Raw genomic sequence first — 25070 nt, forward strand, 5'->3', positions numbered from 1 at the left:
CCAACTGACTATGGTCAGAGACAGATGGAGGGAGAAGACAACATGAGAGGTCATGTAGCGAGGCCAGCAGAACAGGAGAGATGAGAACACGGTCAAGCAAGTAGTAGCATGGGCGAGCGCGACGATTGGACCAAGAGAAAGCTTCACCATGATGCGGAACATAATACAGTTGGTTCGATTGAATGAAATTTTGGAACCCAAGCATAGAAGCCGAGCAGGAGATAGGATTACTCGAGTCGGAGGAGGACAACAGACAGTTGAAATCACCCATGATGAGGTGCTGGTCCTCGAAAGACAGAAGGATCCTATTCAGGTCCTCCCAAAACTCCTCTCGACGGCTCGGGCGGTGCGGACCGTACACCATGGTGCCCCCTGCTGGCATCGGCTTAGCTGGAAGGGGAATGTCGACAGATAGAGAAAAACATGCCTTCATCAAGCCGGTAGACTCCAAGGGACGGCCTCCCAAGGACAAGAATACCGCCTGCAAATAGCAACGATGGCTTGAAGAAAGAAACTGCATCACGCCATATCTCAGATACTACTGAGCGACAAACCTAAGAGAGAGAGAGAGAAAGAGAGAGAGAGTCCCTGTATTCTTGGCAGAGGGCATGGGACTGGCAGCAGCAGTCGGTGCAGGGGTGCTCGTGTAAGGCGTATTGCGACCGCAGCTTGGTGCGGTAGAAGCACGTGCAGCCCGTCAAGTACTGGATCAGAAAGTATTAACGCCCCGTTCATCGCGCACGCTGCACATCATAACAATCAATCAAAATCCAGATGATGAAAGCAACCACCACCAAACAAGCATGGGTGCTAACGAGAGAGACTCACGACTCGAGCCACGATCCACAATCTCAGTGATCTGTCCTAAGGTGATGCACGGGAACCAACAAGTGACACAACCTATCATTATTTGACATCATCATCATAATAAAAAAACAGAGAGAGAGAGAGAGACGTCACCTTGTGTTGGGACGTTGCAGGTTCAAAACCGAATGGTATAGGTTGTATAACTGGTAGGGGTCTGCCTAACCTCATCTTGCCTTCCAAAAAAAAGAAGAAGAGAGAGATGGGAAAAAGGTTCACAGTTGGCACAGTCGTCGAAGCAATCGCAAAGGCCGGTGGTCCATGGTCCCGGTGCTTTACCGACCGCTGGCAGCTGAGGCACCGGAAACTGAGACTGGACATACATGGAAGAAGAAGGGCCCGAGCCCACGGGTATCTCCTTAAACTGGTATGGATACGGCCCTCCTTCACTCATCTGCTGCTGCTGCTGCTGCTGCTTTGCCGGATACTTAATGATCAAATTCAAGTGTCTCTCTAACGGGTGTCCTCTCCTCCTCCCTCATTTATAACGCAACGAAGAGGAGTCTACAGAGGCTTAGAGGATCTTTCCTGCCCATTGTCTTTATTTTACTTTTTTTTGTGTTAGAAACTTTGAAATACTTTCATGCTCATTCTCTTTTATGATCTATCGTGTTGCTTTGTGTTGGAGCGAGGAGCCTCCTTATCACCGTTCATCCTCAACACGAACTACACTCGTAATTTACACACCACTTTAACCGTTCATGTTTGGACTCCTCTAAACAGTGAATGGCAGTCAAAACCTTGTTCGGACACATCCATGTCAGTGGGATTCCGACGGCTAAGCTTTGGGTGTTTGGATGTCTTTTTTTCTTGTTTATTTTTCAATAATGATAAACCCTCAAGAACCAGGTCATTTAGGGTGCTTTTATATACTTTGGAAGGGAATTCTCATGTAAAAGTGAATTCTCAATCTAAAGAATCATGAAGAAAGAGAATTATCAATCTCTAGATTTCTAGGGTTTGGATAACTAACACGCTCATTCCTTTTCTTTGAGAATTCATATTCTTTTTTTTAATCATGGAATTGATGCGAGAGTTATTATTCTTTTGGATTAAGGTCGCCAAAAAAGGAAGATACACTAGCATAAACGGATCATACTCAGTCAATTTGGATTTAAACATTATTAAATTTGATTTGATCCAATCTAATTAGATTTGAATTAGTAGTCAAAAGAAAGATATATAATAGCAAATCCAGGTCATATATATGGGGGTGAAAATAGATTGGGTCAAATCTCATGTTTGATCCAAAGTTAGATATTGTGTGAATGGATCCCATCCTGGATCAGATTCAGATCACTAAATCATTCCTTTTGGATTCAAATTGAATCAAAATCTTATTTTTATTGGATCTATGTTTGGTTTCAAATCAAATCTGATTCATTTTCATCTTTATATGTAAAAAGCTTATTTTTTATCATTTGTATGGATTAGGATGCCTCAGGCCTGAGTAAAGGTTGGTCTTGGATGATTGGCTTAGATTCTGGCTGTGATGGTCGGAGTCTACTCTCAGGCAGTTTGAGATGATTTCAGGTCAGTGAAGTTACCAGAAAGGTCAACGGAAACCTGAAAATTGGAACAACTAGGCAACGGTGAATTTGTGCTCAGATTTAGCTAGCTCGGACAATCTTGTGGTCCGATTTACAAAAAGATGAGCTGATTGCTTCCAGGGACACCAGAGGATGCTCAGAACCTGGTCCAAGCTGGAATTCACCAAGCTGCACCAGAATTGTGAAAGATCTCACCAAGGAATGGCTGGATTTTGCTCAATAACTGCCGGTAGTGCTCTAGTTAAGCGATCATTGAAATGTAAGGTTGATCGGCTGAGTGAAGGGTAAACCCGATCAGTGAGATCAGAATGCGTGAGTGACAAAGAGTGAGAAAAGAAGGGTCGATCGGGAGGGAAGGAGAAGGAGAGATGAAGGAGAGAATTAGAGTCCCGGAACTCTAGACAGGGAATTCTAAAATGTTAAAATTCTCTTAAAAAATTTATGGTATCCAAACAATAAAAAAAATCCTACCTTTTAAGAAATGTGAATTCTTCCAGAGAATTCACATGAATCCAAACGCACCTTTAATGAAGCCACCCCTGCGAGGTAAACACCTTTAATGAGCCAACCATCGATCTCTATGTTGTCGAGCCCTTGAATAAATAAATTCTGCTTATGGGCAAATTGGCTGTGTTGGATTGAGTCTCAGCTTGGACCTTAGCCTAGCATGCAAACAGTACAGGTTTTGGATTGAATATCTGTAGATCCAAGGAGTTAGTCGGGTCAGATTTAGTTTTGAGGATTTTACACGAGTCTTAATCCAACACAGGATCCGCCTCTGTTACATTACATCATACATGTAAATTTATGATAGGGTTAGGAAATAAAATTGAACTGATCCAGGTTTGATTTTCTCCATTCTACTTCGAATTGGAATACGCTGCATCCTTTTATATCCAACATGAATCTGACCCATTTACATTCTTACATGCTTTGTTAATTGGGTATAAGAGCCTAGTTGTTTGTGATAGCTTCATTCATTTTATTTTTAATCTTCTTAAAATTTTTAATGCTAATTACCGAATAATCTATACTTTGTTTACCAGAGACGGACCACATGGCCAGACAGATGTACGCCTAGTACCCCACTAAAGGCATCACTCAAGGTGTTAGAATTGTTATAAGCCTCAGCCATGAAGAGTGTTATATAATATATATTTGATTTGGTGCCCACTAAGCTTAGAGAGAGAGAGAGAGAGGGGGGAAAATACTCAGATTATCACCACTCGTTTTCTTAGAAATACTGAAATGCGTGCAGAACTAATTCCGTCCCTTTCACTTCCAAACTGTTTCATTTGTCTCGGTGAAAATGGCACCATGGTGCTCAATTAGGCACTGAATCACCTCGATTACACCAAAGTCAGCTTGCCACTCATCATCCAAAGGAATAGGTGACGATGCATCATCTTCTGCAAGTTACAAACACGAGGAATATCAGTATATATTGATTTCTTTTGGAGCAATTATAGATATAGACCAGTTTATAATAACAAAATACGACATTTTACAAGCAATCAGGGTCCCAGTTGCAAATCGGCATACTTCATGTCGAGTCAAAACTCTGCTTCTGCGCACGTTTGTGTGTGTTTGTGTGTGTGTAAGCTAAACTGTTTGTCCTCAATCAGCTCTTGAGGAAAAAGAAACCAGGGAATTACATTATTTGGTAAATGAACTTTACCAGATAATACCAAGGAAAAAGAACCGTCATGTAGATGAGAGTGATTCACCTGAAAGGTCGTCCCATGTGTCATAATGAGATTGCAAGTTCTCAGACTTGGATGAATCTCTTGAAAAATGCATGAAGGATGCATATGTCCTAAAGCGCATTCTTGTATTTCCCCTCATCTGATCCCCACGACCATAAAAATCAGGTCTTTGATCTCCCTTCTGCCACATAATAGCCGATGCAAGTTCCACAGCAAGGCTACGCGCATCCATCTGCAGACAGTTGTACATTTTAATAAGCATGCCATAGTACAAGCTAATAAATTGTATTAATGAAAAGCCTAAATTTAGAAACCCAGCTGTTGTATTACATTATTTTTTTTTGTCAAAAAAAAAAACCTAAATTTTTACAGTAAGGTGAAACTTTAGTATAAAAAATGCAGGGCATAACAGCAGATTCCATGTTTCTGATCAGCTTTGCTCCATTCAAGCATCAATTGTTGTCAATCAACCACATCAATTTGCAAGACTTTGTGCAGTTTATAGCTAGAATCAAGTCAACTCCATATAGGTGCAGAGATGCGTGTCTGTAACAGTTTATACACATGCAATGCCAAATCAGGTAATCTTAATTAAGCTTCAAGTCAATGAAGGATAATCCCTTGATTGATCTCACATTACGTTATTACCTGCAGTCCTTTCTCACAAGTTTATCCACACTGAAATACAGTCACATAACGTGTGCACATGGAGGCACCAACAGTCGTGCATATTTGCACAGATTGAGCTCCTTGATGCATGAATTGGTGGCTAAACTAACAAAAGAAATAGAACATGCCTTGTTTAGAGATGACTTCTGGCTCACTCGGAGAAGAAGGGCAGTAACATATTCGAGCGTTAAGTAGTTTGCATTTGGTAGCTTCTTCAATACATTCCTCATGTCAATGCTGCTTCTAGCATCTCTAATTTCATGGAAAAGTTCAAATGTGGTGAGTGGCTCAGGAAGGCTCAATAGGAAGCACTTTATGACAGCTGCAACATTAACTGGGTTGGCGCCTTCTGGCAATCCAGCATTCCAATCTGCTTGCTCATGTCGGGACAACAGAAAATTATAACTTTACATTGTAGTCTACAATAGTTTTCCATTGCAGAAATTTGGTTCGAGGTATGACCTTCATTGAACATTGAGATCAACTGCTGAACAACTCTTCTATCTCCATCCAATTTGAAAAGGTATTCGATTTGTAATCCTAAACAACCATGCAGCATGTTCATATTGATATACCTAAATGGTAAATGCATACATGTACTGAAATGGAACTCAACTGTATAACATATGCAAGTAACAGATGATCTATAGAAGATAACATATCTTTTTCTCTTTTCAACAAGTATCTTTGAATCACTTAAAAATTCAGAGCAAAGCTACTGTCACCTGATAATATAAGGTAATCAGCACATCTGACCAGTATCTGAGGAATAGGCCTGCTAGAATGCTGTCGCTGAACAGTCATCTCAAGTGGAACTCCAAATACTGACACATACAAATCAAAATCATCAAAACTAGATTCAAACTAGACCAAGGTTGCCAGACTAGAAAGCGAAAGCAGGAAACAATACGAGAAGCAAAAGCGAGAAGCAATGCATTTTAAAATGTATAGAAAGCGGAAAGCGAGGAATAAAAAAAGAAATATAATAATTGAATGGGAATACAAATGAAACACAAATAAAAACTAAAATAAATGTGACTTTCTTAAATTTCATGATTTTTTAGGGTAAAAATTAAATTTTTAACAAAATCTAAAAATGATAACTACCAATTTAGAGAAAGCATGTGAAGGTGAGTGAGAAGAGTGAGAGAAAACAAATAAAAAACATAAAAGTTGAGTAAGAAAACATATAAGAAGAATAGATGAACCATATGAAAAACATAGGAGAAGTGTGGGGGAATCGAGGTTCTCATCAAGTTTCGGAAGCAAGGAGTATCACACTTTCAAACAACGGGCTTTCCACCTATCTAAGAACCTTCTGGTAACTCTGAACTAGACTATCATGTCACTGCAAGAAGCTGGAGAGAGAAAGTAGTCTCTTGACCTGATGAAAACTGAAAACTTACATGTATGGCAGAGAGTAGTAATAGAACATGATGCACAGGGAAGAGATTGAATAACTTGCAAGAGACTCATTCCAAAAGTCAAACAAATATGCACAAGAAAGATATACCTAATTTCTCATTGAATATTTTAAAACAAATATGTGCGTTTAAAAACATTGAAGATGTTTTGCGAAGTTAGTGACATGATATAACAACACCTTTTAGAGGCATTCAGTCACTAAACTATGTGCAGTACTCATATTGTTTCCTTGGAATCTACTTTGTAGAGTTGTGTCTAGAGTTTGTTTTGCTTTGGTTGAGTCATGATGTAAGTGTCGAGTCACTTAGTAACTTTATGCAGTTTGGTTCAAGTTGATCAATAACCTAAAAGGTTAGCCCGTAGATCTGAACTGTAATAAGCCGGCGGACAAAAATAGTGAATGAATGCAAATGTGTTTAGCTTTCTTTGTTCACACTTGTTGTGATTACCTTCAAGTGATTGCAATTTCTCTCCCTCTCTTCTCTTTCACTCCCTTGCACTCTCTATACATAAAGCTTTCGTAGCGGCAAGCGAGCGATCGAAAATGCTTGCGGCGGTAAGGAAGGACTGTCGTGCCGCACTGGCTTGTTGAAGAAATAGGTCAGTGACAAGTGGTACCAGAGCCCATTCTCGAGCTGGGGAAGGGACTCCAGAGTCGGTGTTGACTGTCGAGAGACGCGCTGACAGGCCTTGTGAGCAAGACATCGTGGCGCTCCAATACAACTTGCGAAGTACCAAAGATAAGGCAATCGCCGAGACTGAGGAGATGGGCTCACCTCGGGGCTATGAGCAGATGGCCGAAACTGTCAATATACTGGTGGATGATGTGACTTCGCATGATGAAGCAATTTCAGGCGTATTGGAGTCGTTCGAAAGACTGAACGACGAGGTAACAAGCTTACGAGAGCAGATGAACTTGCTGATAGGACATGTTACATCATTGACTACGACAATGACCGCTCTGCAGACTGAAGTAGGGGAGCTTCAGTTGAAGAACTGCACGTTGCAGTGGACAATGACCCTAAATAGTAGAAATGATGATAGGCCATCAAAGATAGATGTGTCGAGGCCAGCAAAGTTCAATGGTTCAAAAAACAACAATGCCATTGAGAATGTCTTGTTCTAGATGAAAGACTATCTAGATATTCAGAATGTACTGGCCGATGACCTCAGAGTGAAGGCTGCAGTAGCTCTGCTTAACGGAGATGCCATAGCCTGGTGGAGACGAAAATGTAGCGACATGAAAAGAAGGTATTGTGTAATTGATACTTTTGAGACCTTCAAAACTGAGCTACGAAACTACTTTATGCCACGAAATATACAACGCCAAGCATAGCGAATGGTGTCGAAATTGAAGCACACTGGAGCCTTGATAGATTACATCAGGATGTTCCAAAAGCTCATGTTAGACGTACCCAATATGCCAGATGAAGACAGACTCAACTGGTTTATTGTGAGACTATAACCGTGGGTACAGTCCGAAGTAGAAATGAACAATCCCGAGACTTTGGAAGATGTATATGTGACAGCCGAGCGCCTAGTGGATACTCAACGCAAGACCTTCACTCCATCGACTAAGGCCGGAAAGAAGCTGTACCACGGAGGCAAGAAAGAGGATCGACACCACAACAAGGGTGAGGCGTCGACCCAACACCATTTTGGCAGAAAACAGAACTACAAAAAATACAACAAATGGCAGGTTGTGACTTGTTGGTTCTGTGACGATAGGTATATCGCAAGGCAATATCGAAAGCACCTCGTGAAGGACGATAGACAAGCCAATGCGGTACAAGCAGAGAGTAGTGATACCAAAGTCGTGCAACCCAAGATGGAGGCCATGCAGACCATAAATGCGGTCAGAAGTTGTGCAGTGGAAAGCATACCGATCAACAAAGAACTGATGTACTTGAAAGTCATTTTTAATGGGAAGTCTATGTTAAAATATATGTAATTCATATATATATATATATATTTATATATATATATATATAATACCCGATAGGGGTATTTCTGTCATTTCACATGTACCCGATAGGGGTACTTGTTTTTCTTAGTTTATTTTTCTCTTTATTTTTTGTAAAATGTATTTTTTATTTTTTGCTCACTCAAAAGGGGCCCCACCATGTAGTCGATGGGGCCTCCAACGGTCACATTAGTGACCGTTGGGGGCTCCCAACGACTACATGGGGAGCCCCCTAGGTGGCTCTCCTTTTAAGGCCTCTTGGCCCTCTCCCTCTCCTTCTCTTGTGTATAAATAGGGGTGCTCCCCTCTTGTATTTCTTACTCTTGAGAGCTCTCTCTCTTTCAATAAGAGGCATTTATATTTTTATGTTGTGTTGTCTCTTGTGGGTTTGGGTATTAGCCCCTCTTTGTTTGTTCATTAGTAGATGTTGTAAGTGCTTAGTGCACTCTTTGCTTTTCCGCATATTTCATTACATGGTATCAGAGCCTTGTGTATGCTCTTCTTTTTAATATAGCTAGTGGTGTAGCTATATTTGTTTTTTTTTTTTGTTTCTCTCTCCTTGATATTCTCTTGTAAGTGGTTGTTATGGAAGGAGAACAAAAGATTGATCTCTCCTTCAAGCTCAATGGTTCCAACTACATGATGTGGGCCGCCGCCATGGAAAACAACCTCAAAGGGAAAAAGCTTTGGGGATAGGTTATGGGCACCATTCCGGAACCACAACTCCAACTAACTAAGATGGAAGGCGATCAAGAAAAAGCTCTTGAAGGAGATGCCCGCATAAAGGCCATTGAAGATCACCAATCTAAAATAGAAGATTGGGAGAGTAAGCATGCCAAGATTCTTGCTTGGTTTATGAATAATGTGGAGCTCAAGATTTGCGCCAACATTACCAAATTTAGGATGGCAAATGAAGCATGGTTCTTCATGAAAGGTATGTTTACACAAAAAGACCTTGCTCGTCAATTCTTTCTTCAAGAAAAAATCTGGACTATCAAGCAAGGAGAAATGAGTGTTAGGGATTACTTTAGCACTCTTGGCCCTCTATGGGATGAGCTATCCTTACTAGAACCAAAATGGGTTTCTAGTATAGATGTGGAATTAAGGAGAGAACAAATGGAAAAAGAACACTTCTTCCAATTTTTACATGGGCTTAGGCCCGAATATGAACAAGTTAGATCCTCCCTCCTACATAGATCAAAGCATCTTCCCTTGGAAGATGCCATAGCCGAAATATGCCAAGAAGAAACCCGTCTTGGCATGATTAAAGGAGGAAATGATGTCTTGGCCGTATCCAAACCCGGCAACCATATGAAAACCTACAAACCTCCACATTTTGGAAGACAAAATAACTATAATGGCAACTATAGAAAAGCCATTTGCCATCATTGTCAAGAACCGGGTCATATAAGACCTAATTGCCCTAAGTTGAATGAAGCACCAAAAAATAAAGTTGCTTCCGTTGAAGAAGCTACTCAAAAGAAAGAGGAAGCAATCAAAGGAACGGACTCTTTTTCTCTTGCTCAACTATCGGAGGCACTACAAACTCTACTCAAGATTCCATCAACTTCGGGTGCCACCGTAGCTTCCTCCTCTCCTCCAGGTATGTCGTCTTGGATCCTTGACTCTGTAGCTTCCTTTCATATGACCCCCCTTGAAAATGAGCTTTCCGATTTATGTAATAACTTTAAAAACTCCTATGTTTCAACTGCCGATGGTACACCTTTACAAGTTAAAAGTCTTGGAACCTTAAACTTTTCAAAAGACTTCTTTGTGCCAAACGTGAGAGTTGTACCTCAACTTAATTTAAATCTCCTCTCTGTTGCTCAAATATGCGATCATGGATGTAAAATCTCCTTCTCAACTAAGGATTGCTCTATACAGGATCTCCGGTCCGGGAAGCTGATTGGGCAAGGCCATAGAAGGGGAGATCTCTATTACATGAGCAACTTGAAACTTTCCATTAACTCTTTTTGTAACCATGTCCAAGATAAAAATATTGATATTTGGCATCAAAGACTTGGACATCCAAGTTTCTCAAAAATGTACTCCTTTCCATTTGGAAAGAAATTTTGTAATGAGAAACATTTTGTTTGCAAGAATTGTATTTTTGGCAAAATGAAATCTACTCTTTTTCCAAACCGGACTTTTGTATCCAAAAGACCTTTTGAGTTAGTCCATTCGGACGTTTGGGGTCCTTCCCCCGTCATGTCTAAAAGAGGGTGCTCCTATTATGTCACTTTCATCGATGACTATACTAGGTATGTATGGATCTACTTTCTCAATTTAAAATCCGAAGTCTTTGAGTTTTTTAAAAAATTTCATATGATAGTTAAAAATCAATTTTCAAGTAATATCTCTACTCTTAGATCTGATTCGGGTGGAGAATATTTATCAAATGAATTTCAAAACTATTTAGAAGTAAATGGGATTTGTCATCAAAGATCGTGTCCTAGGACTCCTCAACAAAACGGCTTGGCCGAAAGAAAGCATAGACATATCATGGAAACCACTAGGACACTCCTTATTTCCAAAGAAATTCCAAAGAATTTTTGGGCCGAAGCGGCCTTAACCTCAACTTATTTAATAAATAGAATGATATCTTCATCCTTACAAAATACATCTCCATACGAAAAACTATTTGAAAGAACACCCGACTTCAATAGATTAAGAGTTTTTGGATGTAAATGTTTTGTCCTTACTCATAAACGGGACAAATTATCTCCTAAAGCTATTGAATGCGTTTTCTTGGGTTATGGAGAAAATCAAAAGGGTTTTAGATGTTTTGACTTGAAAAATAACAAACTCTATGTATCCAAAGATGTAACATTTTTGGAAAATGAAAATGGTTTTGTGAAAACTAAAGATATTGACGAAAGTGAATATACTTTTTTATTTGATCTTCTATCTCAAGAAGATGAGACTCCTCAAGAAGAGGAAATCTCTAATGAGTCTTTGAATGACCTAGAGGAAATCCCTCTTGATAATGTTGTAGATGAGAATAATAGACCAATCCAAACATATGTTAGGCGTGGTCAACAAACTCAGATAAGTGCCTTAGAAAAATACTCTCAAGGATCCGACATTGAAGAAACATCTTTAAGGAGATCCAGTCGGATCTCCAATCCTCCAAATAGGTTTGTTTCCTATGAGTCCCTAACTCCTAGATATAGAGCATGTCTAATTGCATTACATTCATTTCATGAACCTTCACACTATAATGAGGCCAAAAATATTCCCCAATGGGTTGAAGCCATGAACTTAGAGCTTAGTGCCCTTGAAAAAGCAAAAACTTGGGAAATAACTTCGTTACCCACTGGAAAGAAATCAATAGGATGTAGATGGGTCTTCAAAATTAAAACCAAGAGTGATGGTTCATTAGAACGTTATAAAGCACGATTAGTAGCTAAAGGATATGCTCAGGAATATGGTATAGATTATGAAGAAACCTTCGCACCTGTTGCTAGAATGACTAGTGTTAGGACTCTTATTGCTATTGCGTCTGTAAAGAAATGGCCTATCTATCAACTTGATGTTAAGAATGCATTTCTAAATGGCGAATTAAATGAAGAAGTTTACATGGATCCCCCACCAGGAGTATGTATTGGTAAAAATAAAATTCTTAAACTTAAAAAGGCATTATATGGTTTAAAACAAGCTCCAAAGGCTTGGCATGATAGATTTAGTAATGTAATGACAAGTTTAAATTTTCGTTCATGTTATACTGACACTGCTTTGTTTGTGAAAAGTGCAGGGTCTTCTGTAGTTATTTTACTACTTTATGTTGATGATATGATCATCACAGGAAGTGATGAGCAAGGCATTAATGATATTAAAAAGGTTTTGAAAGAAAATTTTGATATGTCTGACCTTGGTTTCTTAAGATATTTTTTAGGAATTGAAGTGGCGTACTCTCCTCGAGGGTACATTCTCTCTCAGATGAAACTTGCTGCTGACATCTGTTCCAAATCGGGTATCTCCGATGACAAGAAGACAGAAACCCCAGAAGTCATCAATGCAAAATTAAGGTTGGAAGATGGAACACCTCTCGAGGATCCTACTCCCTACCGGCAACTTGTTGGGTCTCTAACCTACCTATCCATCACACGGCCAGACATTGCTCATGCCGTCCACTCTGTCAGTCAGTTTCAACATGCACCTACAACCGTGCACATGAGTGCAGTCTTAAGGATTGTCAGATATATCAAAAATACCATAACTAAGGGAGTTTTTCTTTCTTCTGCCTCGTCACTTGATTTAATTGCTTATACTGATGCAGATTGGGGAGGAAATCCCAATGACCGTGTCTCAACTACCGGTTTTTGTGTTTTCTTAGGTGACTCTATGATTTCGTGGAGATGCAAGAAGCAACACAAAGTATCATTGTCCTCGACAGAAGCAGAATATCGTGCTATGGCCACTACAACCATGGAACTTGTGTGGCTAAGAAGCCTCCTCAGTGATATGGGCATTGTCATCTCTACTCCTTCGAAGATGTGTTGTGACAACAAAAGCGCAATCTATATTGCAAGCAATCACACCTTCCATGAGCGTACTAAACATATTGAGATGGACTGCCATTACGTTCGGGATGAATACCTAAGAGGAACTATAGCACTACCTTACGTCACATCAGAGTACCAGTTGGCGGACTTCTTCACGAAGGCTCTTGCGGCTCCTCGGTTTTTGTTTCTCCTTAACAAGCTTTCGGTTATATCCCCGTAAAGCTTGAGGGAGGGTGTTAAAATATATGTAATTCATATATATATATATATATTTATATATATATATATATAATACCCGATAGGGGTATTTCTATCATTTCACAAGTACCCGATAGGGGTACTTGTTTTTCTTAGTTTATTTTTCTCTTTATTTTTTGTAAAATGTATTTTTTATTTTTTGTTTTTTGCTCACTCAAAAGGGGCCCCACCATGTAGTCGATGGGGCCTCCAACGGTCACATTAGTGACCGTTGGGGGCTCCCAACGACTACATGGGGAGCCCCCTAGGTGGCTCTCCTTTTAAGGCCTCTTGGCCCTCTCCCTCTCCCTCTCCTTCTCTTGTGTATAAATAGGGGTGCTCCCCTCTTGTATTTCTTACTCTTGAGAGCTCTCTCTCTTTCAATAAGAGGCATTTATATTTTTATGTTGTGTTGTCTCTTGTGGGTTTGGGTATTAGCCCCTCTTTGTTTGTTCATTAGTAGATGTTGTAAGTGCTTAGTGCACTCTTTGCTTTTCCGCATATTTCATTACAGTCTACTATAGCAATAATAGACTCTGGGGCCACACATAACTTCGTCTCACAGAAAGAGGTGAAGCGGCTGGGCTTGAAGCCCGGGCAAAAGCAGAGGACCATCAAGACAGTGAACTCTGAGACCAAGCCCATCCTTGGTGAAGCAAGGGATGCAGTTATCCAAATTAGGACTTGGGCCGACAAAGCCAACTTCCCAATGGTGTCCTTGAACGATTTTTGACTGATTTTGAGCATGGAGTTCCTTTGCAGCCAGAATATAATGATGTTGTCGAAGGTGAATTCATTGACAATAATGGGACTAAAATCTTTACACACGGTGCAGTGCCTCACTCTCGGAGGCAAGACTTCAATGATATCTGTGATGCAACTGAAGAAAGGTGTCAAGCAGAGAGAGTAGACATTCTTAGTTGTTGTGCGCACTGAAGAAGGGAAGGTTAAAGCAACAGTGTTGCCAACCCTTATCCCACTGTTGGCAGAGTTTCGATTAGTGATGCCCCCGAAACTGCCAAAGCGTCTACCGCCGAGATGCGAGGTCGACCACAAGATTGAGTTGACCCTGAGAGCAAAGTCGCCTGCCATGGTCCCTTATTGCATGAGATCAGCTGAATTAAAGGAGCCACACAGGCAACTGAACGAGATGTTAGAAGCAGGTATCGTTTGTCCCTCAAAAGCACCCTTTGACGACCCTGTGCTCTTTCCGGTGAAACATGATGGTTCCAAAAGGTTATGTGTGGATTACCGTGCGTTGAACAAAGTCACAATGAAGAAAAAGTATCCGTTGCTATTGATAGCAGACTTGTTGGATCAGTTAAGCACTGCCCGAGTTTTTTCGAAGCAAGATTTGCGATCGAGTCACTGGTAGGTGAGGATTGCAGATGATAACGAGCCAAAGACAACTTGTGTCACTCGCTATGGTACCTATGAATTTCTGGTGATGTCATTTGGGTTGACTAATTCTCCAGCCACGTTCACGACATTGATGAATCAAATTTTCTACCCTTAGACAAGTTCGTGGTAGTCTATCTAGATGACATCGTGATATACAACAACAACATGGAAGAACATGTCGGGCACTTGCAAACAGTGTTTCAGGTGCTGAAGGACAATGACTTCTGTGTCAAGCGAGGGAAGCGTCTCTTCGGACAGGAGAAGATCAACTTCTTTGGCCATGTTGTGGGGCGTGGTTTGCTACGCATGGACGAGCAGAAGATAAGAGTCATTCAGGAATGGAGTCCGCTAACCAAAGTGTCAGAGTTGTAATCATTCTTTGGTTTAGCAAACTACTATCGATGGTTCATCGAACGTTGCTCCCTCATTGTTGCGCCCCTCACAAATTTGCTGAAGAAAAATCGGGTATGACTTCGGATAGGAGCATGCCAAGATGCCTTCGATGGCTTAAAGAAAGCCTTGGTAAAAGAACTTGTGCTGCGATTGTCGGACCACACAAGACCCTTTGAAGTCCATACAGATGATTCAGACTTCGCCATCGACGAAGTTATCATGCAGGAAGGACATCTGATTGCTTACGAGAGTCGAAAACTAAAGAATGTGGAGAGACACTATACTGTGCACGAGCGTGAGATGACAGCCATCATGCACTGCCTCAAGACATGGCGACACTATTTTCTGGGTGCCCAGTTCATCGTCAAAATGGACAATATCGCCACGAGCTATTTCCAAACACAAAAGAAGCTGACGCCCAAGCAAGCTCGATGGCAAATATTTTTGGCTGAGTTCGATTCCACGTTGGAGTATAAGGTAGGGAAGACCAATGTTGTTGTTGACGTCATAAGTCGCAAGGCAGAACTAGCGATCATGAGTCGCAAGGCAGAATTGGTGGCTGCATGGGCGGAGCCTTCCAAAATTCACTTGGTTGGCGCATTGTTGGACCGCATCCGCGAAGGTATGAAGCAGAACACAACGACGTAAAACATTGTCTCTTTGGAACAAGCGGAAAAGACTTGGCGATTCTGGCTACGGGATGACCTCCTTATGACTAAAGGGAGATGCGTCTTCGTGCCGCGGTGGGAAAGCCTTCGCCGCAAACTGCTTAAGGAGTGTCATGATACACTATGGGTCAATCATCCAGGTCAGGAGCAAACCTTATCACTTCTTGAGCACGGCTACGTGACGATGTGAAGGGGTATGTGCGAACATGCCTCGTCTGCCAGCAAGACAAGGGGACCAACCAGAAGACTACCGACCTCCTTGAGCTTTTGCTTATTCCAGAACGTCCTTGAAAAAGCATTTTCATGGACTTCATTGTTAGTCTGCCAAAAGTATATGGTTTCAGCTCCATCCTGGCGGTGGTGAATCGTTTCTCTAAGTACGCCACTTTTATCCTAGCTTCGAAGGAGTGCTCGGTAGACAAGACTGCAGAGTTATTCGTCAAGCATGTTGTGAAGCACTGGGGTGTACCAAGAAGCATTGTGAGTGATCGCGATGCTCGATTCACGAGCAAATTCTGGTGTGAAGTGTTTCGGCTACTCGGCTTCGATCTTCTGTTTTCAACAAGTTTCCACAAGCAGACGGAGCACATTAACGAACTGCTGGAGCAGTACCTCAGACACTTTGTTAGTGCCAATCAGAAAACCTAGGTAAAGCTCTAGGACGTGGCCAAATTCTGCTATAATCTTCATAAGAGTGAGTTTTCTGACCACAGCCCATTCGAGATAGCCACGACACAGCAACCGCTGACTCTGCATACTAGCTGCACAGGAGAAAGGAAGGCCATCCTTTGCCTATTAGTTTGTTCGAGATTGACACGATTGAACTGACGAAGGCGTTTCTGCACAAGGCGGCTAAAAGAATGAAGAAGTGGGCAGACAAACATCGTCGGCCTGCTGAGTTCCGTGTTGGGGACCAAGTGTTGGTGAAGCTTTATCCTGATCGCACAAGCATCTTCCGTGAACGACACCACAGACTGATTAGGAAGTACGAGAAACCATTCACTATCACCAAGAGAGTGGGCAAGCTGGCGTACAAGCTGGACCTACCCTCGAACTTCAAGGTACACCCGGTGTTTTACATGTGCAACCTAAAACCGTTTTATGTGGACGAGGGGGATCCGAAACGTAGTGTGCCACAACGCGCTCCTATCATGTAGAGGGCTCTGGCAATACAACGGTCCAAGAAGCATCTCAGCAAGATCCTTCGTCACGAGGTCAACTACTTGGGCGAAGCGAAGAAGTATTTTGTGTAGTAGGAGGAGATAGCGGAACCGATGTAGGAGCCAACATTTCAGATAAAGAGCCACTATTCAGATGAAGTCAGGGCTCACCATGAAACAGATGGCGCCGAGGGCGGCACATGATTTGAAAGTGAGAGCATGTTCCCTTGTGACCTACTTTGTACAGTTGTGTCTAGAGTCTGTTTTGCTTTGGTTGAGTCATGATGTAAGTGTTGAGTCACTTGTAACTTTCTCCGGGCCACCCTTGCACTTTGGTTCAGGTTGATCAATACCCTGAAGGGTTAGCCTATAGATCTGAACTGTAATGAGCCTGTGGGTAAAAATAGTGAATGAATGCAAATGTATTGAGCTTTCTTTGTTCACCCTTGTTGTGATTACCTTCAAGTGATTGCAATTTCTCTCTCTTCTCTTTCGCTCCCTTGTACTCTCTATACTCAAAGCTTCTGCAACGGCAAGCCAGCGATCGGAAAGGCTTCAGGCGGTAAGGAAGGACCGTCGCGCCGCACTGGCCTGTTGAAGAAATAGGCCCGTGACACATATGCTCCTTTATCTTATACCTCTTCCTCAGCCAGTTCTCAGAACGTTAAATGCCCTCAATAACTCTTTAGTTAGTTGCTTGATGGGCATAATCCCACAGGAAATTCATGGGCGGTAGGAGTAAATGTGAAGCCCATGTTAGTGACACTATTAAATATATAAGGCTACACCATGAAAAGTGGAAAAAAAAGAATAGAGAAGGAACATTGACAGCATAAATAGGTATCACAATCATCCTATGATTCTTTATTTGTTTAAGACTTATAAAAGAGACTGGGTTCATACCATTATGATGCCCCAAAGGCAACACAATAAAAAAAAGGGGAGGAAAGCCGCATACATGCCGGAGTCATATTTTATACTCTTTGTTGTTTCTTTCATAGGGGCATCATGATCTTCATGCCAATTCTTGAATTATAATATGCAATGTCTATCTTCTTCATGGTTGATCTATGCATCTTTTAGACATTACAAACTTTACTTCAACGACGAAATAGATATAGAGCATCTATCTGGCCATGGTAAAGATTTTCAAGATATGAAAATAAAGAGACAATACACAGGTTAAAATAAGTCTAAGAAGTTAAAGAGATTGAATATTATGACATTTAAATAACTATATAACTATAAGTTTGTATGGGCAACCACAAAATAGTTATTAATCTTATATCTGTTGGAAATTTGGACATTAAGATGTTTTTCAATAAAAGGTTCTAGATGAAAGAGCGGACAGAGTTAAAAGGCTTATTAGAGTAGAAGTTTTGATAGAGAACAATTCACCAGCTCACAAAACAAAATGCCCTTGAGTTGCTAAAAATATCCAAGGTGGGAGATTTTAGGTCTACTTCATCTGGTGTACCATACAGAAACTAAAGAGACAGAGGATATCTATGTAAAAATCCATAACTAATATATGTAAATGTGATTTTTTTGCCATGATTTTTTTTGAGATATCTTCAAAGCATGTGTTTTCTATTTTTTCAGAAAAGTCACGGAAAATATATATAAATAAGATACAAAATCAAACTAAAATCACTAAATTCCTAATAAATCGTTGACAAGAGTATATCACAAAACCTTGCGATCTATTTTTAGCAATAAAATTCCTATATTTCCGTATATGACAATTTTATTGGAGTTTTTAATGCCTACTTAAATTTTATAAACTTTTCAGGAAACTTCAAGAAATATCACAATATTTATGACTGTGATACAAAGTCAGTCTTTTACACCTTCTTCATTTCCCTCCTATGATTTTCTATCCTTTCCTATGCTAGATAGATGTCATATTTTTCATATTAATTAGTATCCTCCATTTCAATATGTCCATCAAGAACTGATATCTAAAGTATACTATTCACATGAGCCATGTGGAATTATCATAATGCCAAGCTAGCTTGCAAGCATTTGTATTTATTGGAAATCTTTTTCACTTCTGCCACTTGACAAAATCAGAAATCATAGTTCATTTGGAATTTATCATGGTATCAAATTCATTTGTAAATCCCTGAGCAACTTAATTAATTTCGTTAAGAGTTGGGTGACCAAGACCAAGTCTTTGTAAGTGACCACAAATTCAGCTTAGAATATAATGATGATTACCAAATTATGATTAATTTGGATGAATAAGTTGACTTTAGGAGCAAATCGAAGAAGCTCTAGAGCTCCAGTGGAGTCACTATTCTGTGTTCATAAAAGGCTTCTGATCAGATGGAAAAGGAAAAAAGGATACCTGCATGATAAGTTTTTGCCTTGAGATATCAGCTTAAAGACTGAACATGTGAAGACAACTCAACAATAAATGCACATTAGACTTTTTCCTCTCAAATCATGTCAACAACATTTCAATTTTTATCTTTGAAGAAGCTATTTGTACTGGAAAAAGAGGACTCACCATCGCTACTAGCTACACCCTGCACAGTACGAGAAACAAGTAAGGACCAGAAAACATGCAGCACCAATCAAGACAATGAATGAGAAAATACACCAATGGGCAATACCTTGTGCCATCGCTCAATGTTTGACAAGATACTCTTGCTTTTATTTGTAGTCTTCTTTGCTACCTGGGAGAACCCATCGAATAAATTTTTAACACAACATAAACCATAAATTATCTGAAACTGAAAAGACACGCATCAAGTGAAACTTGGAAAACATGAATAACAGCAATTGCATTTCAGATTTGATATCACTTGTACGACTAAGTAGAGGAATTGAAAATCCATAACCTTATATATTGAAATTACCTCCTCAACTTTGATCTTGCCAACAGTGACCTTTTCCTTTGTCTCTGATATGCCTCTTTTTAGCATACTACTGGTTGAATTGGCAGCAGAACGTATACGTTCTTGAATGGATTCATTTGATGTTTGCTGCTGCCTGTTTTGCTGAATAAGAGACCACCGCCTCTTGACCAAAGACCCAAACCGCTCTGCCACTTCAGCAACATTTTCACCAGCATCTTTTGCGACTTCGCCCACAGACTGACCAGTTTTTTTCAACTTGACCCCTGCATTAATCAGGTTAACTATTCTAAAAACAGTAAACTACAATGACAGAACAAAAGCTGCACAAAGCTCAGATCCATAAGTAACAGGAGGAGATTTCCCACCTGAGGATGAAAAGAAACTACTCGCCTTCTCTTGCCAGGGAGAAGAGGAATTCGAAGACATTGGGTGTATCAGCAAAAATCAGCCGCTGAACCTAACTCAAAATTGTGATGAAAATTGAAACATTTTAGAGTGCACAGACACCTAGAAGTGGACCAGAACCCAGATGCATTCAGTAGAGTTTTACCCTGTCCATCGAATAAGACAGAATTAGCATATAAAATTGCACGATGTATATGTGATGAACAGTTATGGCATTTCAAAATTTCAATACCAAGCTGACATGGACTAGCACAAGCATTTGATTTTTCAAGTCACTAAGAGTGTAAGTATACCAATTGACTGCCACTAAATTTAACATTACCAAGTGCTTTAATTATGTAGCAAGTGTGGATTTTAGGATGCAGTGAAATACAAAAGTAGGAAGGTCAAGCACAATCAGGCTCTCCATGCTTGTGTAATGAAGTGACCAGGCCAAAGAATATGCTTCATATAGCATCAAATCCTTTATCTTGTCCCTATTAATCTTTAATCCTAACATTCTGTTCATTGAAAACATGCTACAATTGATCTCTTTTAATGTGAGAGCCACAAAAGTTAGGCTGCTCTTGTAGTGGAGAACTTGGCAAACGGGTACGGTTAACTTGCATTGAGAAAGTAACTTGCTGCTTTTAGATAATGTATTCCTCCTGTACGATTGAAATGGCTTGTTGCAAGGATTTTTTTTTCTTTTTTGGGCAATTTCAGCCCTAACGTGACACAAGCCCCCAGCAAGCACTCAGTATGGAACCATTGATCAGCACAATAGTGCAAAACATAGAAATGGCTGTGGTTTTCCTGTGGCATGCTTCCTTCTCCCACTGCCGAAAAAGAACATAGGAATCAAACAGAAGAAGGGCAACTTAACTTCTACCTTTCAAGTTTAGGCAGGAACCAGATGATATGGTTTCCAAACAAAGTGAAACTACAGAACCCAGAATCAATGACATAAATGGGAGAAATTTCTTAGTTGAGGTTCTTTGAGAGAAGAAGTCTCAATAGTTCAATTAAAGTCTGTAAGTTTCATCCTTAAGTACAATGTGGATCTTAATTTTGAATGACAGAAGGCTGTGGTAAAATTACACAAGATTAATGGCTGCAATGAAGACAAGAATTTTTAAAAACACCTGAGAATGATAATTGCAGCTATACAATAGGAGTTTGTAAGACATCAAATCTCTTCAAGAACTATAGTTGTTACCATTGAATTTAAAAGTTTGAAGGCATCCTGTCTTAACATGTTTTTTTTCCTATAAGGCTTAAAGGACACGGCTCAGAGGAACATCCTAAGCTCATGCTGACAACTCTAGGCCCCATGATGATGACCAACCATCTCTTCCTCCCAAATATCTTTGATCAAAACCATGTTTATTGTGCCCCTCTTAATAGATTGAATACGTTGCGACAGATAGAGAAATTAAACAGACACTTTCAACGAACAGCTCAATTCCACCAGAACCAATTTTGCTAGCCAGACTTTTTGAATGGATGTGTTTGCCTATGCTTTGTTACCATTTGTGCAAATTTGCCTTCTACCAAATTTTGCAAACTAGTACTTAGAAAATCTGTAATTTGATGTACACAAGTTATCATAATCGTTTGTGGAGTAGATTTTGATAAAAACAAATTCAAAAGAGTTTCTTGCTTATGACTGTATAACTGTGTTGGTAGCCATGCTATCATTTCTACCATATAATTTTGAAATGCCTAGTTAGCTGGTGCATGCCTTTCAAGACAGGAAAAACAATTTTTCATCCAAACAACAACGAAATTTTGAAAGTCACGCCTACACACTAATTCCTTAGTGATTCAACACCACCTCAGATTTACCTCTCGATCAGTGTTGTTAAAGGCGAACACCACAGTACCTGAAGCGTACGCCTCAGTACCGAAGCACAAGCTCAAGGAACCGAAGCGCTCTAGGGAGGCATTTGCAGGCTCGAAGCACACGCTTCGCATGGGTGAAGCGCATGCCTCGCGTCGAGGCGCGCTTCGCTTCTAAGGCGTACGCATCATGTTTGATGATTTCTGCTTGAGGCATATGTTACATTTCCATTTGGTTAGTCATCTGATTGGCATATTTCTTCTAAATCTCACTCTTTTGCGTCCTTTATAATGTCTTTTCTTTATGGATGCATTATCTTATTCTCTTGTATTTTTTGTAATGGTTTTTCTATCTTTCGCATTCTTTTATTTTATTTTAATTTTTAATTAGATGAAGTTGTGTTTAGTCTCCAGATGGAGCTATTGCTAGATATATTATCAGTGTTACTACTATGAGTAGCAGTGCGTTAATATTCTTATACGAGTTTATTACTTGTTGCTTATTTCCATGGTTGGCCTACATTTAGTTAGTAAATCACACTGTGTACTATCAAATGTCAGCGTAAAGTGTGAATCATAAAATATGCCATTGAATATGCAACTTCACTAAACAAAGAATATGTTACTCTTTACGTTTGTGTTCTGGAGTCTTTGAACACAAAGCTTGTTATATTATTCTATAAAACCATAAGGAATTTCTCAATGTAAATTGTGGTCAGTTCTGATGATGCAAAAGATTGCATTTTTTCTGTACATTTGTATATGCATGCTAGAGGAGCTTGTTTTGAAAAGTGTCATAGCCTCATAGGTTTTCTGTGGCATATTAGTCTTGAGATAGCACTTTTGGTTGGTCCAGAATTACTTCAGCCTATGTAGGATGAAAATGAAATGACATTATCATATTCTATGATTTAACCATCTATTTTTTTTTATTTCTGAATACATCATAGCTTATGTAGTGGCATATTAGTTATGTATAGGCATAGCTGATATGCAGGCTCTCTAGATTGTGTGCTACCATGGTTGATTGTCGTTGATGTCTAGTAGTGTTTTTAGTTGTGGATTAGATGTAAACTGGTCTCATGATGTTATCTGCAAAGCTATTTAGGAGTGTAATTTAATGTTTCAATTTAATTAGCTAAAACTTTGGAAAAATGTGAACCGAAGAATATGCATTTGCCTGGACAATTTTGGAATGAAGGTAAAAGAAAACAAGTAGAAGATTCAGAAAATGAGAGTGCGGATAATGAAGAAACTAAAAATGAAGAAGAAAGTATCCCATATATGGATGATTCAAATGAAGATGAGCTATCTAGTCCTAGTGAAGACAATTTTGTTGAAAATATTTGATATTGTTTAAGGCTTATGACTTGTTAAATATTTGATATTATTTAAGACTTGTGACGTTGAAAAAGATTCGACTTTATGTTATTTACCTTTAAGGAGACATTTAAGACTTATGACTTGTTAAATATTTGATGTTATTTGACTTGAAGATGTATCTTGTTTACATTTTGTTAAATATTTGAAGTGATATTTTTAATTTTATTTATTCATTTGTGATTCTGTGAATGTTAGTTTTGTACAATAGTTGAGGAATTAACTCATTTTATATTAATTGTGCATTTAAACTCTATTATTACAACAAAAATTTTGTGCATAGAAGGTATTTCTAGAACCGGTCAATTTGGAGATGGCCCCACATGTATTCAATATGATTTCATCATTGTATATATAACTTGTTTTATCTTGCACTATGAGTCTAACTTAATTGTGGTTTACATGTGCATGCATATAAGAAAATAAATAATACGAGTTAATTATAGGAAAGTAGTATTTATTTTATATTGTCGTTTATTAGTAGTTCTTATTTAAAATTTTCATTATTTTATTAATATTATATATTTTATTATTTTGATCATGAAGCTTACCCTTCAACGCCTCACTTCCTCACTTTGCCTCATCGCATTTAACAACCTTGCTCTCGATAAATCATGATACTCAATTCAAGAAAAAACAATCAAATTCCCAGAATAGTAAGATCGAATGGATTTCCTTCAATAAAAAATGAAGGAAACAAACAAAAACATCAAAAGCGTGACAAACATATCATACAAGAAACAAAACAAGTCCTCTGTAAATGCACAGCGACGAGGCGTATATCAATCCAAAGGATATTTACATACCCTTAAACAAACAACAAACAAATTCCATTATCTGAATCATGTTGCCCTAAAAACAAGATTCCGAGACCCCCTGATTCACCGCAACCATTCGTTCTCCAACAAAGCGATAAAAAAAATTAAAAAATTCCATCATCTAAACCAACCGATCATGATCTTCTGCGTCACCGTTGACTCTCCGCAAAGACGCCGTAGCCGTTCGATCTCCACAGAGGCGATCGAAGAATTCAACGTCGATGGCAAGAGTAGACGGAGATTGTTGAAAGGATTGTAAAAAGCAAAAGAGGATCGAGGGCAGACCTTGCCGTGGAAATCGTGAAGCGGGAAAAAACGATATGTTGGGTTGGGCGAAGAAGATCGAGATCGTCGGAGAAGAAGACAAGGGGAAGAGGGAGGAAGCCTCGGGATTCTTCTTCTTCTTCTCTTTCGCTCTCTCTCGTCCTGCTACTTCGACCCTTCCATCTTGGTCGTTATGGCCAGGACTCTTCAGAGACCATTTATAGGTGCGCAGCTCTCATCGCGAATGACGGGGCCCCGAGGCGGCTCGTAAAACGTGGTTATTTGAAAAGAGGCGTTTGGTTCCCACAAAGAACGTGACCGGTTTCATGACCTCGTGCGCATCTTGGTTTTTTTTGTCTGTTTTTTCTAGATATTTAGAGTTTTGTTTTTTGAAAGGCAAGCTGGGTTTTGGCAGACCTTACCGGTTTATTAAAATTCAGACCTAATTATCAATGACACTGTACACTATCAAGATTGGGTTGCTTACGGGAGAGCGACGATTTTTTCAGACTTTGGATCATCCCCACTAGAGCTATCCTCAAGGCCCACTATCCATGACCGTCCCACCTCACATTGTTCCATGGTAAGTCTATGTGCCACCTACCTATCGCGTTTGTAAGTGTGCTTGGCCAACTTATGAATACAAGTTGATTTTTTGGAAATTGTGTATTTTCCCTTTTTCGGTTGCCTTACTCAATACCTCACTTCACCGCTTGTGTGCTTGATTGTGTTGCTTGCATGTTGTTTATGCTCTTTAGTGATTGCCCATCGCACCGCTTGTCTTTGTGGCATCTCGTGTGGCTATCTCTCTCAAGTTGTTACTTGCCAACGAGCTTTTAGTTTTGTTGGACCTCCCAAGTGCAAGAGCATTGATTGAGACTCCGCTCTTGCGTGATTGCTTTTGATAGTTGCCTCCCACACTTTGCTTTTGCTCCTAGATGCCTTCTCTCAAAGCACCACCTCACATTGCTCTTGGG

At 39.8% G+C, this 25070-nt stretch overlaps 1 protein-coding gene across 2 annotated transcripts; it reads right to left on the minus strand.

The window, feature by feature from the left end:
• Positions 1 to 3535: 3535 nt before the first annotated feature.
• On the minus strand, positions 3536 to 24280 carry LOC149816094 (small G protein family protein / RhoGAP family protein). 2 transcript variants are annotated; one of them, XM_089988156.1, is made up of 10 exons: positions 24115 to 24280; positions 19771 to 19956; positions 19406 to 19686; positions 19160 to 19222; positions 19054 to 19072; positions 5515 to 5613; positions 5252 to 5329; positions 4918 to 5159; positions 4142 to 4352; positions 3536 to 3823 (listed from the first exon to the last, which is right to left on the minus strand). In XM_089988156.1, the coding sequence occupies exons 2-10, from the start codon at positions 19829 to 19831 to the stop codon at positions 3690 to 3692; spliced, it is 1188 nt and encodes a 395-aa protein (XP_089844282.1). In that variant the 5' UTR covers positions 19832 to 19956; positions 24115 to 24280; the 3' UTR covers positions 3536 to 3689. The 2 variants fall into 2 exon arrangements, with proteins under 2 accessions (XP_089844282.1, XP_089844283.1); XM_089988157.1 differs by having other exon boundaries at positions 19406 to 19668; positions 24115 to 24278.
• Between the last annotated feature and the right edge of the window lie 790 nt (positions 24281 to 25070).

The sequence above is a fragment of the Nuphar pumila genome, chromosome 14, assembly GCF_984573655.1.
Source record: "Nuphar pumila chromosome 14, dmNupPumi1.hap1.1, whole genome shotgun sequence".
NCBI lineage: Eukaryota > Viridiplantae > Streptophyta > Magnoliopsida > Nymphaeales > Nymphaeaceae > Nuphar > Nuphar pumila.